The sequence below is a fragment of the Thamnophis elegans genome, unplaced genomic scaffold (genome assembly GCF_009769535.1).
Source record: "Thamnophis elegans isolate rThaEle1 unplaced genomic scaffold, rThaEle1.pri scaffold_46_arrow_ctg1, whole genome shotgun sequence".
Classification (NCBI taxonomy): Eukaryota; Metazoa; Chordata; class Lepidosauria; order Squamata; family Colubridae; genus Thamnophis; species Thamnophis elegans.
The window spans coordinates 56,463-72,353 of NW_022473897.1; the positions used below are offsets into that span (position 1 = coordinate 56,463).

Genomic DNA, 15,891 nt, shown 5'->3' on the forward strand with positions numbered 1-15,891 from the left:
TCATGATTAAAATCTATATTGGTTCTGTAAATTTTATTTTTTATTTTTTACCAGACTTAGACGACTGTTTCCCATGTCCAGGGGATCAATATCCAAACAAGGGTCAAGATAAATGCCTTCAAAAAGATATAACTTACTTAACTTTCCAAGAGCCATTGGGCATTGCTTTGATAATGATTGCAGTCTCCTTTTCCTTCATATAGGCTGCAATACTGGGAATTTTCATTAAACACCAGGACACTCCCATTGTCAAAGCCAACAACAGGAACCTCACCTACATTCTTCTCATTGCTCTCATGCTCTCCTTCCTTTGTACTCTTCTCTTCATTGGGCAACCTGATCAAGTGAGATGTCTCATGCGACAAACTACTTTTGGCATCATTTTCTCTGTAGCCCTTTCTTGCATTTTGGGTAAAACAACCATAGTAGTTTTTGCTTTCATGGCCACCAAGCCAGGCTCCAAAATGAGGAAATGGGTGGGGAGAAGGATGGCCAACACTATTGTCCTATCTGTCTTCATGGTTCAGTTCACCATCTGTGTAGTTTGGTTGGCAATTTCTCCTCCATTTCCAGATTCAGACATGCACTCCATGGTTGAAGAAATTGTCTTGGAATGTAATGAAGGATCAACCACTATGTTTTATACTGTCCTTGGCTTTATGGGACTCTTGACTGCTGTCACCTTCATGGTGGCCTTCTTGGCTAGGAATTTACCTGACAGCTTCAACGAGGCCAAATTCATCACCTTCAGCATGTTGGTCTTTTGCAGTGTCTGCGTGTCATTTGTTCCAACCTACCTGAGCACCAAGGGGAAATATGTGGTTGCTGTGGAGATATTCTCCATTTTGGCCTCAGCAGCTGGATTACTGGCCTGCATCTTTTCCCCCAAGTGCTATATCATTATTTTGAGACCAGATCTGAATAAGAAGGAGCAACTAATAAAGAAATGAAAATGATGTTTAAACCAGACCCCTTGAATAAAGACAAATTGGTTATTTCAATATAATATACTGCAGCTTGACATTCCATGGTCCAATCCAACGGCTTGTTAGGTCTGGGTTTTGGCCCACCTTTGGACTTCAACAAGTTAGTGATGGGAAGAGCTATCTTAGCAAAAGAAGGGATGAACTGGCGATAGAAATTGGCAAAACCCCAAAATTTCTGCAACTGCCTGCTCGTATGATGTTTTTTATATATACTGTATATAAAAAGCAATAAAATATCTGAAAAGCTTTCTAAAGTTTATATTCAATTGAACACAATTAAAGTAATTGTACAAGAATTACCATAGTTTTTTTCATATAATTCATCAGGAAATAATTCTGGAGAATTCCTAAGAGATTACCTCTTGAAAAGTGATATTAGATTATGCCATTGAGTATTTCTACTTTTCAAAGGTAACATAAACTATTCTTTCTCTTTATGCTATTTTATGCAATTCTGTTATTTTGCCTTCTTAGCTGATCTTTGTTGTTCATATCAGGCCTTAAAACTATAATATAACATTTGGGGAAAAATATGCAAACCAATAATCCAGCACTAGAGGCTATAATGGAGAAGATCTCCACAGCAACCATATATTTTCCTTTTGTGCTCAGATATGTTGGAACAAAGGACAACCACACACTGCAGAAGACCAACATGCTGAAGGTTATAAATTTGGTTTCATTGAAGGCATCGGGCAATTTCCTTGCTTGGAAAGCCACCGTGAAACTAACAAAAGCGAGGAAGCCCAAAAAGCCCAAGACACAGTAGAAAAAGGAGTTGGATCCCTCGTTGCACACCAAAACTATTTCTTGGGCCATTAAATTCATGTCAGCCTCTGGGAATGGGGGAGAGCTTGTCAGCCATGTAGCACAAATACTTTCTTGAATAAATGAGCAGCCAAACACCATGATCATGGCTAACTTTTTCCCCACCCATTTGGTCATCATAGACCCTGGTTTGGTGGCTATGAAAGCTAGAACCACAATGAAGGTTTTGGCCAAAATACAAGAAATGGCCACCAAGAAGATGATGCCAAAGGCAGTTTGGCGAAAAATACATGTCACTTTGTTGGGTTGCCCAATGAATAGAAAAACGCAAAGAAATGATAACAGAAGAACCATAAGGAGAGCATATGTGAGATCCCTGTTGTTGGCTTTAACAATGGGAGTGTCCTGATGCTTAATAAAGATCCAGAAGACCCCAAGTGTAACCAAAGAAAAGAAAAGAGCTGAACTGGTGAAAATGGTCCCTAATGTTTCTTCATACTTCAAGAATGTTATAACTTTGGGGAGACATATATTTTGCTTGTTGCTGGGGTACTGATCTTCTGCAAACTGGAAACAGTCATCCAAGTCTAGAAAATATAAGATTACTTTATAAATTACACAATTCAATAATACAATATTCAGAAAAAGTTTTTAATATCTGAAGATCAAATGCATTGGTGTAGTTGCCATAACTTCAGCATTGCAAAATTATTTGTTCAGGGATGTACTACTTATCAAAATCTAGGCAATTTATTTGTTTGCATCCATGTTCCATTGGATTAATTTCCTACGTTGTCTCCTTTATCATCTGCACAATTTTCTAAATGTTTTTCAGGCACATATTTTACTCACAGACTGACTTAAATCAGGGGTGGGTTCTGGCAAGCACTACTGCTGGTTCGCTCATGTGTGCGCTGTGCATGTGTGCTTGATGTGCAATGCACATGCATGTACAGTGCAATAAACATTGTTCTGTACATGTGCAGAAGTAAAAAACAAAATGGTAGTGCCTACGGTGGCTCCCAGAGAACCAGTTTAGGGGCATGGCAGGCCTCTAGCAACCCAGGCTGTCATACTACTACTGTTTCAGTCGAACCAGTAGGAACCCACCACTGATTTAAACATATTTTAAGTGGAAAAAAATGAAGTTTTGTCTTACCCTCCTGGTTGGAGATTTTGCCTTGTGGACATTTATGACAATTATAGCAGCAAAATGGCTTCCCTTCTATCTTGCTCTTGCTGTAACCTAAATGGCACTTCCCATTACACAGAGAAAGTGGTTGGACCTGCTCATCAAAGAAAGAATTGGATGAATATAAATGATATCTAGCCAAATTTGTTCATATATAATAGAGTCATGATAAGATTGAACAATGAAGATAGAGAGGAAGATGAGGAGTTAGGCATTTTTTGTTTATACACGTTTGAACAATAAATTGGATAAATGTGATAGAGATCACTAATACTATTATTGTGAATTGGATTAACATAAAAATGGATAAGAAGTCAAGCTCAAAAGATGAGAAGAGATGACATTAGACATTTTTGTTTTATGTATGATTAAATAATATAATGAGGATTATATAAATTTGATAAATGCAATACAGACTATTAACAATTAGCGTGAACTGGATCTATATGAATGATACTTAGTCAAATTTGTTTATATAAAACATAGATGAAGATAGAGATAAAAATAAGGAGTTAGGCATTTCTTGTTTATGCATGTTTGAACAATACAATGTAAAGGTAAAGGTAAAGGTTTCCCTTGGACATATGTACTAGCCATTCCTGACTCTAGGGGACATTGTTCATCTCTGTTTCAAAGCTGAAGGGCCAGCGCTGTCTGAAGACAGACATGACCATGTAGCCATACGACTCAATGCTGAAGGCGCACAGAATGCTGTTACCTTCCCACCAAAAGTGTTCCCTATTTTTCTACTTGCATTTTTACGTGCTTTCGAACTGCTAGGTTGGCAGAAGCTGGGACAAGTAATGGGAGCTCACTCCGTTATGCAGTGCTAGGGATTCGAACCACTGACCTTTCTGATTGACAATCTCAACATCTTGAGCCATGGTGTTCCTGAATAATATAATGAGGATTACTTAAATTTTGTAAATGGGATAGAGATTACTAATACTATTATTATGAATTGGACTAATATGAATGATACTCAGAACCAACTCTGTTCACATACAATACAGATGTATATTATTAAAAAATAAATAAAATATTTTTTTTTTTAAAAATAAAAGAAAGAATAGAATGGTTTGCTTTGGAGAAGTTTGTATCTGGTACCAATATATTAGGAATTGTCTATCCAGAAAGATGCTATTATCAAAAAGTGATTTCAATTACCTATTCAATAAACTCAGGCTTTTAATGCAAAATAATGTAATTATCATGAGGGAAAAAGTAGAATTTCATTTGTAACTGTAGTAAAAAATCTAATATCACTATATATATATTCTGACTTGGGGTCTGCTTTGGCCTCCTGGTGCAGGGCTTTGGGCCAAGGCTGGAGGGAAGTGCCACTGGTGGTGAAGAGCCAGATGACCTTGTTCTTCATGGCCTGGAACTGGCTGACCATCTCAGCCCACTGAGCCTCCAAGCACCAGTACCTGGACTTGCCCTCCCACAGGTCTTACTCTGCTTGGAAAGCCTATGCTTATAGTCCTCAGTGAGCTGCTTCTACTGAGCCTCCTTCTTGGTCAGATCCAATTTGAACTGTTTTGCCAACTCTTTCTCATGGTGGCTACTTAGTTCCAATAACTGCTTCCTGTTGGGTCCTAAGGTGTCTGGGTGGGGAGGCGAGGAGTGGCTGGGAGGGGAGGGGTGTGTAGAGTTGGTGAGGCACCCCTCAATGTGAGTGATATGAGTTGGCCACACCCACCCAGTTACATGACTATGTAGGCACGCCCACCCAGCTGGTCATTAGGTAGATCATATTGGTGGTCTGCGGAAATTAAAGTTATGAATTTAGTGGTCCCTGAGGTCCAAAAGGTTGGTGACTCCTGCTCTAATGGAAATGGTTACCAAAGCCAATATTCAGGGACAGATGTAAGTGAATGTCAACCTGGCTTCCAAGATAGTTTTCAAAACAATGAAATGATGATTAAACACAGGCCAAAAGATGAATCAAGGATACCTGATTAAAACTATGTGGCCATACAATAGCATGATCAATGGTTAGCATTTTCTCTTGGGAGCCAAAAGGGTCTGTCTTCCCAACTCTGATTCTCAGGAAAGACAGATTTGAAAAGGTGATCCAGTTCATAATATCAAATCTAGTTTCTAACTCTCCATTTTGGTTGAAAGAAATTTTTTCTCCCGCACAGTTGTTAAATGAGACACTTCTCACAAAATGGTTGAGCTAAATTGGAAAAGAAGAAAAGTTAAAAATGATTACTCAGAATGAAAAATTATTGGAAGAGTATCAATAGCAAACTTTACAAATGTTTTATATTGGCCAGTTGATGATATTACATTGTCATTAATTGATACTTACCGTTGCTCAATAGGCCATTATCATGATTTATAATGCATCCAGAAAACAAAATATGAACCAGAACATTTAAATGAAATACAAAAAATAACAGGAAATAGACAATAAAATGTATAAATTCCAATCTATTTTCAAGAGGATATATCAAACAGAACAATTCTATGATGATGAAGTGATAGAAATTGCTAAAATGGTAGTTATTCTGATTATAAAAATAAGTTTTTCATATTAGTCTTTCAAGAGAAACTCAGTTCTGATTACTCAACAAAATGAACAGTTCTATTCAGTTGCTTCACAGCATATTATCTATTACTACTTTGTGATTCCTGCTTTCTCCATTTAAAAATAATCCCTAGAAAGTAAGGGCCTATTAACTGACCATAGTTTAAAAACAATAGTAAAAAAAATCAAGGTGTTATAAGAGTTTCTTTTTGCCTCATGAACCTGTGAGCAATCTCTCCCTTTTGTGTTACAGAATAGATGTTTCTATCCCCACATCTTGATTAAAGTAACCAAGAAAAATTTTCCAAAGACAAAATCTGTGTGATAAGATTCGTATCTGAAATGTTTTTACACAATCATTTTTTAAAATTTGTTTGAAGTTGAAATCTTAGCCTGGATCATTTACATATGTTGTGTGAATTATATTTCATGCCTCCTCCTCCTCCTCCTCCTCCTCCTCCTCCTCCTTCTTCTTCTTCTTCTTCTTCTTCTCTTCCTCCTCCCTCCCTCCCCCATCCCTCTGTATTTCTGTGAGAAAGAGATAATGTATTTACAAAGATAAACACAACCACTCTTCCCGCACAAATTTAGCTTTAGACCACTCTGTAACTTTGCTCTACTTAATTCTCCTTTTCAGATGATGGAATGAAAAAAATGGCGCCATATGAACCCTGATGTGATTTAAGACTGATCTATGGGGTTCCTGGTCTGCTTCCAAATTCCATAATCCTTGAGTCTGAATTTCTCAGAGTAGATACCTGAGATAACGGCAGTAGAGAATTGGCTGATGATACCGCTCACTGTACTGAAAGGTGGAAAAAGCAATATATGATAATATATTGAAATAATATTTTAAAATTTTTATCGGATAAGAATAAAATGGAAGAAACAGGCACATAAGATTAAATTCTAAAAAAAGAAAATTATATATAGCATAATGTCACAACATCACACCCACCAACTATCACTACAGATATGACAAACCCACCATACTACAGAATAGAATAGAATAGAATAATAGTGTTGGAAGGGACCTTGAAGGTCTTCTAGTCCAACCCCCTGCTTAGGCAGAAAACCCCACACCACTTCAGACAAATGGATATCCAACATCTTCTTAAAAACATCAAGCGTTGGAGCATTCACAACTTCTGGAGGCAAGTTATTGTATTGATTCAGTCCAGAATTTATCCCCTTGTCCAAATCATTGATGAAGATGTTGAAGAGTACTGGGACTAAAACAGAGCCTTGGGGTACACCACTGCATAATTCCCTCCATGTAGATGCCATTCCATTGAGGACTACACGTTGAGTGCAGTTGGTCAGCCAGTTATGTATCCATCTGGTGGTAATGCTGTCTAACCCACATTTTTCTACTTTATCTAGTAGTAGGTTATGGTCTACTGTAGGCTAGGACATTACCTTCCATAATGGCTGCTTCAGAAAGTTCAATTTAGTTTCATAGTCACCTGCTCTGTATTTTCTTACAGATGAATGGAAGTCATGCAAAGCATGTGCCACCACATAGGCTGCATTATAGATGCTGTAGCTGTGGCCAGTCATCTGCATTTCAAACACAGATGTAGAAAGGGTCTCCAGTTTCTCCTGTCCATTACAGAGGACCTCATCTTCCTCTTCAATCATATTGATGCAGAAAGAACACTCAAATGCATTTTCCCAGAAGACCCTGAAAAAGCCATCTCCTTTTTCCAAGATAGGGTTTTTGGACTGAAGAAATTTCTGAAATCCTAAAATCTTCTCAGAGTGAATTGCAAAGGATAAAGCACCATGGAGGAAGACAATGTCAATATTTCTTATAAAGGGAACGGATGTGAAATCCATTTGGGCTATCATAATCCAAACTTTATCTTTGTTCCATAGTGGCATGCTCTCATCTTTCAGCCTGTTAGAAAGTATTCGTAGAAATATTATGTGATCCGTTTCACCATGAAGAACCACAACATTAACAGTGCTTCTCATAACTTCATAATATACTTTACTTCCTTCTTCCAGCGAATCAACCAGACCATTGGAATAAGAACTTTTGGGAAATTTTTCAATAAAGGCAAAACAGATGCCTCTCTTGGTGAACATGGGAACTACATTTTGCACAAACCTCTGCCCATTCTCATTATTTACAGTATATGCACCAATCCACGTCCATTTGAAATGAAGCAATAATTTGACTATACCCATGTACTGATGTTCGGCACTTGGGAAAATCTGTTGGTAGAAAGCATTCTGATTCTTGACATCTGTTTCTGGAACAAACCCATATATGATCTAAAAATAATGAAGAAATGAGAAAAGATACATTTTCAGATAAAATGTTGATGACCTTGATGCCCTTCAACACTGCTGCTCCAAATTAGAAATTAAATTGATATTTCAAATTTTGAATCCAGTTGTATTTCATTTCTGTATTGAGGAAGGCTTCAGGAATTAAAAAGATGCAGAATTTCCCCATGATCCTATGAATGAACAGGCCTTGGAAATGGAAATGGTATGAGAAGATATAGAAATAGCAATAAGCACTTAGACTTATATACTACTTCATAGTGCTTATAGCCCTCTCTAAGCAGTTTACAGAGTCAGCTTATTGCCACCAACAATCTGGGTCCTCATTTAATCTCAGAAGGATGGAAGGTTGAGTCAACCTTGAGCTGGTGAGATCTGAACTGCCAAACTGCAGCTAGCAGTCAACTGAAGTATGTACTGCACTCTAACCACTGTGACACATTGGCTCCTCCTTTAAAATGTATCATTTTAAAGCATATAAAAAGGGGATAACAGCTGCATTAGCAAAATTGATCTTTTGTACCAGTGATTAAACAACTTTTCTAAGCATTTGCATGAGTTTACATCTCATGGAATTAAGATATCCCATATCATATTAATGAGACAGAATTTAGATAATTAGATAATTCCTATTGCAGGGGTTTTCTTTGCCATTATCTCAAAATAAGGTATTTAACAGAATCTTATTTATTACCATTTTCAGTTCTAGTTACTTTGACAGACTATGATTGAATATTGATGTAATCTTAGTGTGGGGGAGGACAAAATATTTTCAGCCTTTATAACTGCTGTAAGGAAGATTGGAAGCCACTTCTAAAAGTTTTCTTTTCTTTTTCAATTGTTGTCTTTTTTCTCTTGTTTCATTCCTGTTTACTTATCAATTTTGTATTACTTGATCTTTCATCTTTAAATTTATATTGCTTTTACTTTGCAAAAAACTTTTTCATAAAAAAATAATTTTTAAAAATTATGATTGAAAATGAACATCTATTTTTACAAATGGATATAAAGTGAAGAGAGAGAGAAAGAGAGGGAGGGAGATTCATTTATCACCAAGGCTCAATTTCTGTTTCCAAAGTTGCCTGGGAACAGTTCAACATTCAATGTTAATAATTCAAATATATCCTGTTCAGATAAAAATACAGTGCTGTGAAATCATCATCATCTTTAAAAAGAACTTGATAGGTAGACAAAAATGCAAATCCAGTCTGAACATCTGGCTGACTGTGCACCATAATAATAACAAAAAGAATCCTGTCCACCTGTCTGGCATCTCTTTTTAAGTTTGCATAAGACCATAAGCCAAAACATTACTTAGGTCAAAGCATTAATCTTCTACTCTGTTACTTCAAAATACTGCAGGACAAATATTTTACAGTTTCCAAAAGTCTTTATGCCAGTCATAATATTTTTCATTCCTGTGTCACCTAAGTAAAAAAACATTTTATAGTACCTGTGGCATCTTGTACAATGACAGAATTGTAGCCATATGCAGAGACACTTCAGAAGTTGGACCTCCAATGACTGCTGTTGGTCTCTTTTGGATTTCACAATTGTAGTTAGGGATCAATCTGCTTTGTGTAGAAAAGAGTTCCAATGAGGCACGAAAAGTCCAACCTGGAGAGAAATACGAGTTATAGATATGGAAGCCTAGAGTATAATTGGGTAAAATATGGGGATTCTCATTGATCTCCTTGATTGCAAACTCTAAGGCTAGGATGTGTTGGTATAGTGGAGTCATAAACCTGAAATGAAAATTACACACTATATCATGACCAATTCACTTCAAACCTTGATACATCATATAATTGAGTTTAATGGAATGTTGCACACACACGGATATGACAAAATATTGTTAAAAGTCATGATGACTTTTCCAGGTCGAGAAGTCTAATATTCAAGGTCTTTCAAGAAAAAGTTTAAGATTAATAGTTTAAGCAACTTAGAACTGAGGAGAACAATTAATCAGTGGAACAACTTGCCTCCAGAAGTTGTGAATGCTCCAACACTGCAAGTTTTTAAGATGATGTTGGATAATCATTTGTCTGGAGTGGTATAGGGTTTCCTGTCTAAGCAGTGGGTTGGACGAGAAGACTTCCAAGGTCCCTTCCAACTCTGTTATTCTATTCTATTACTCATGTTAAGCTTGATTTTGCAACCATTTTTTCCAGTGAATGCTTTCCCAAGGACACTAATATTTTCCTCTGCACTTTTGAGTAAGTTCCTCATAGATGGTCTAAAAATGATATTGAAGAGTGTGGAGGAATGAGTGTAATATAAAATGCATGCAAAGTTTATGAGTCTTTTGTCAACTCTATCCTTTTCAATAGCCCAAATGCAAACATGAAAATATGCAGCATTGACACTAGTGAAAGATTCACTGTTAAATGCATGGAGAAGATACATAACAGGGTTATGCCTACAAAATTTTCTTTTGATGGAAAGTTAGATTTATGCCACTGTACATTTTTGTCTATTTCTTTTTTTAGGTGAAGAGAAATAGCGCACCATAGGAAACCATTTTAATTTCCTGTGTTTATGAATATGTTTTTCGACACATAATCTGACAGCAATAATATTCTTGGTTGAGAATCTCTTGTTTTCTCACCTATCAGCTAAGCATTTCCTTTGTCTTTGTGATATTTCCCTGCCTCCCCCTCAAGTGCACATTTCTATTTGTGCAATTATTTAATTATGGCAAAAAGGGTGAAGTAATCAAATGTAAAAAGGACAATGCACTAAAAAAAGGGAATATGAGAAACTGACGATGAAGATGGTGACAGTGGTGGAGGGGGAATCAGATGCTAGTCAGCAAAAGTAGAGCTGATAATAGATATCAAACTTTGCTTTGATAGGACCAAGGGTAACATGAAATTATAAATACAATTTGATAAAATCAGTACATTTTCTGTGTGTTTATGGTTAGGTGCATCTTGGTTTAAAGACCTAACACAATGTCTTCAAAGATTTCCTTGGAGGGACGTTCTGTGAAGTTTATCATTGCATAAAAAATGTAGATCTGAGAGAGAATGTCCACAACAATAAGATCTCCTGACTGATGTTGCTGGTGAAGAAAAGGCAGAGGGTCACTGATGCTGCATTTGGTCCTGGAAATCATGCACACCGCTTGGGGCAAAAACACTAAAAGAAAGGCTACAAATGTCACCGTCTTCAGTAAAAACATTTTTTTCTGAAACCCAATTCACCTGTCCCAACATCCTCCTTCTTTAGACAGCATAGCTCGATTGAAACAACTACTTGACCAGTGGTGTTGTTTTCACCGGGTGGTAAAAATAATCTATGAACCTATTCCTGTAGACCAATTACTATAGCTCAGAAATATAAAATGGAATAGTTGCCCTACCAGGTAAAAAAGCTCTCCTGGGAAAAGGAGGTGATAATTGTAGTGGAGAAAGTACCAGCCCACCATCAAAAATCTTAGTAAAAAGGTCTTTAAGTACAAAAACATGTTTTTCACAACACTATGTGATAATCAAGAGTGCAGAAACATATTAAATTGGTTAAAGTTTATTCATTTTTTTAAAAAAACCTCTACGCCATGTAACTTTTTAAATTGAATAGATTGGCCAAGTGATACAAGGAATTTGTCTTTGGTGCATGTGCGCTCAGAGTACATAAAAAACCAAGATACATTCATCAAGAATCATAAGGTACAACACTTAATGATAGCCATAGGGTACAAATAAGCAATCAGGAAAACAATCAATATCAATATAAATTGTAAGGATACAAGCAACAAAGTTACAGTCCTGCAGTCATAAATGACTCAATAGCAATATAAATTGTAAGGATACAAGCAACAAAGTTACAGTCCTGCAGTCATAAGTGGGAGGAGATAGGTGATAGGAATGATGAGAAGACTAATAGTAATAGTAATGCAGCCTTAGTGAATACTTTGACAGTAGTGAGGGAAATTATTTGTTTAGCAGAATGATGGCGTTCAGGAAAATCTGTTCTTGTGTCTAGTTGTCTTGTTGTGCAGTGCTCTATAGCATTGTTTTGAGGGTAGGATAATGCATGCTTTCAGGATGTTGCCTCTGGGGATGTGGACAAGGCCATTCGAGCTGTGAGTGCCTCCACCTGCATTCTGGACCCGTGTCCCTCCTGGCTGGTTGCCAACAGCAGTGAGGTGACACGTGGCTGGATCCAGGCGGTCGTAACCGCCTCCCTTCGGGAGGGGCACTTCCCCGCCGCACTAAAAACGGCGGTGGTGAGACCCCTCCTGAAGAAACCAACCTTGGATCCAGCCATTTTAAATAACTACCGTCCTGTCTCCAACCTTCCCTTTGTTGGGAAGGTTGTTGAGAAGGTGGTGGCCTTCCAGCTTCAACGGGCCTTGGATGAAGCTAGCTACCTTGACCCCTTCCAGTCCGGCTTCAGACCCGGTTACAGCACAGAAACCGCTTTGGTCGCATTGACCGATGATCTCTGGAGGGCCAGAGATGGAGGCCATGCGTCCATCCTGGTTCTCCTTGACCTCTCGGCGGCTTTCGATACCATCGACCATGGTATCCTTCTGCGACGACTGCGGGAGGTGGGGGTGGGAGGCACTGTTTTGCAGTGGTTCTCCTCCTACCTCTCGGACAGGTCGCAGTCGGTGTTGGTGGGGGGGCAGAGATCGTCCCTGAGGCCCCTAAAATATGGGGTGCCGCAGGGTTCGGTCTTATCCCCCCTACTATTTAACATATACATGAAACCGCTGGGCGAGATCATTCGGAGGCACGGGATAAAATACCATCAATATGCGGACGATACGCAATTGTATCTGTCCGCCCCGTGCCAACTCAATGAAGCGGTGGATGTGATGAACCGGGGTCTGGAGGCCGTTAGGAACTGGATGAGCGCTAACAAACTGGTACTCAACCCGGACAAGACCGAGTGGCTGTTGTGTTTCCCTCCCAACAATTTGGCTAATGTTCCATCTATCAGGCTGGGGGGTCAAATTTTATACCCCTCAGATAGGGTTCGTAACTTAGGAGTCCTCCTGGATCCACAGCTGACTCTCGATCATCACCTGTCGGCTGTGACCAGGGGGGCATTTGCCCAGGTTCGCCTGGTCCGCCAGTTACGACCCTACCTGAATCGGGAGGCTCTCACAACAGTCACTCGAGCCCTTGTGATCTCTAGGCTGGAATACTGCAATATGCTCTACATGGGGTTGCCCCTGAAGTGCATCCGGCGACTGCAGTTAGTCCAGAATGCAGCCGCGCGAGTGATAGTGGGCGCACCGCGGTTCGCCCACATTACACCCATCCTCCGCGAGCTGCACTGGCTACCTGTCGATCTCCGGGTGCGCTTCAGGGTACTGATGACCACCTTTAAAGCACTCCATGGTAGTGGATCTGGGTACTTGAGAGACCGCCTTCTGCCGATTACCTCCCTCCGACCGATTAGATCGTACAGACTGGGCCTCCTCCGAATTCCATCCGCCAGTCAATGTCGACTGGCGACTACACGGAGGAGAGCCTTTTCTGTTGCAGCTCCGACCCTGTGGAACGATCTCCCCGTCGAGATACGCACCCTCACCACCGTCCAGGCCTTCCGCGCAGCCCTCAAGACCTGGCTCTCCCAACAGGCCTGGGGATAAGTCCTTAATTTGCCCCACCCGAGTGTTGAATGTAGAATGCATGTTGTGTTTTTACTACTTATCTTGTTTTCATATCGTTTATTGTGTATTGTTTCCCCTCCCTAATGGTTGTAAGCCGCCCTGAGTCCCCTCAGGGAAAAGGGCGGCCTATAAATTTTAATAAAATACCTAAAAAAAATGCTTATACATATGGAGAGCAAAAGAAAGATTTCTTAATGAGAACTAAGGAAGAACTAGAACTGCCCAAAGTTACTCAAGTGAGTTTAGACATTTAATAATTAACTAAATTAGAGAAAGAAACAAAGAAACGAAGGAAGGAAGGAAGGAAGGAAGGAAGGAAGGAAGGAAGGAAGGACTTGCCAGTAGTTGAATAAGAAATGAGATTTTTGCAATTTTTGTTCCAGAAAGAAAGAAAAGAAAAATGCACTAATATGTAGGATATTAGATAATACTAGATATCTGAGTTGACAAAATTATGATAAAAGGATTGTACATGCCAAAATATTTTTAGACAAACAAATAAAGAAGGCATATGAGACAATCAACATCTTTAAAGGAATATACTTCATAAGGGAAGAAGCAAACCACATGCTAACTTTCCAGCATAGCAAAGCATTAGCAGAGGAAGAAGCAGGAAATTAGAAACAGAAACCTATTGAAAAACTACCCACAATAACCAAGAGATCCACTACTTAGGTAACAATCCAACCTCAACAAGAAGAGTTCTGGAATAAAATTCTTCAGATGAACATTACACTGCAGCAATTCAAAACATCAGAAAAAGAAGCAGATGATCTGTATTTATTTATGTATTTGTTTATTATTTATAGGCCGCCCTTTTCCCTGAGGGGACTCAGGGCGGCTTACAATTTATGGGGAGGGGAATACAAGACAAGACATGAGACAATACATAAGTAAAAATAGAACACAACATTCATTCATCATTCGGGTGGGGACGGATTAGAATCTTTATCCCCAGGCCTGACAGGATAGCCAGGTCTTGAGGGCTGTGCGGAAGGTCTGGACGGTGGTCTATACAACATCTTCAACAAAACAGATGCCTATTGCAATTTTAACAAAAAGTGCCTCTTCACTTAATTAACTATAACATAACCAACACAAACGATGAAAAGTACAACACTGTCATACGTCAAAAAATATCTCAAAAACAACCAACAGACTAATTATGACTACATGATATCATCATAGCACACAAATCAACTAAAGCCTTCTGAAATATTTTAAGTAAACCAGAAGACATAAGAAGAAGATGTAGAAGTAGTAGAATAAGAATAAGAATATGAAGAAGAAGAAGTAGAAGTAGAGGAGGTGGAGGAGGAGCAGGAAGAGGAGGAGGAGGAGGAGGAAGAGGAGGAGGAGGAAGAGGAGGAGGAGGAGGAGGAGGAGGAGGAATTGAAAGAAGGGAAAGAAGAGAAAGAGGAGGAGGAGGAGGAGCATGTGATATAATGCAAGTACTGTTATGACTATAAGGCAAAACAGAGAGAAGATCACAGGTTGAGATATTATTAGTATACTGACGATACCCAGTTGTATAACTCAATCGATACTGAGTTAAGTGATCCTGCGACCTCCCTCTCATAGTGCCTAGAGGCTGTTAAGGGTTAGGGGGCGGGGGACAATAGGCTGAAACTAAGACAGAATGGCTCTGAGTATGGAGTTCTTTGGTCCATGGAGAATTGTCATCTCTGGTCTTTGGTCAGGTGGCACTACTCCCAGACAGACCCAGTGCATAAACTGGAGGTCCTTCTGCATTCATAATTGCTGTTCAAGGAACTGGTAGCAGTTGTGTCCAAGAAGTCATTTTTACAATTGTGAGTTGTGCACTGGTTATGTCTTTTTCTGGACCAATGACCTCTGCTCATAGTTACCTGTGCCATAGATACATGCCATCTTGACTATTGCAATTTTGAGTACATGGGATTGCCTTTGGAATGTATCCAGAAGTTTCAACTGGTTTAAAGTATAAAATGGCCTGCATGGTTTTGTTGAAGCCTAGATTTCATATGTGTCACGTCTGCTGCAGAAGCTGCATTGGCTGCTGATGTGGTTTTGGGTCCAATTCAAGGTAGTGGTTGTCACCTAAAAAGCCCTGTATGGTTTGGGACCATGTTTTTTTAAAGCATTGTATTTTTCCAGTCATATCTACATGATCCACCAGGGAGGGTGGTGAGGCAGGGAATGATATGGTTCCCTCTACTGAGGAAATCCAATTTGTGGGATCAAGAAAAAGGGACTTCCACGTAGTGGCTCCCTCCCAGTGGAACAATATCTCTATAAAGATAAGATTGGCCCCTATTTTGACACTATTTTTCAAGGCTCTGAAGACATCAGGAGTGGACTGCTATGGGTTTGCCCAGGTTCGGGAAAACCTATAGCTAACATTATCAGTGGTTTAGAGAACCTCCAAATCTCACCCCTGGCTAGCCTCACCCACCCTCCCAGCCCCTCCCAGGAGTCTCCTCATGGTCCATTTTTGATGTGAGGT

The 15,891-nt window shown here is 39.2% G+C and overlaps 1 protein-coding gene across 1 annotated transcript; it reads right to left on the reverse strand.

Moving 5' to 3' along the window:
* Positions 1-1,430: 1,430 nt before the first annotated feature.
* Positions 1,431-15,296, reverse strand: LOC116523553 (vomeronasal type-2 receptor 26-like). Its single transcript, XM_032238664.1, has 6 exons — positions 15,275-15,296; positions 9,231-9,394; positions 6,902-7,762; positions 6,241-6,287; positions 3,797-3,837; positions 1,431-2,341 (listed from the first exon to the last, which is right to left on the reverse strand). Exons 1-6 carry the CDS (start codon positions 15,294-15,296, stop codon positions 1,431-1,433), a joined length of 2,046 nt encoding a protein of 681 aa, XP_032094555.1.
* Positions 15,297-15,891: the final 595 nt, after the last annotated feature.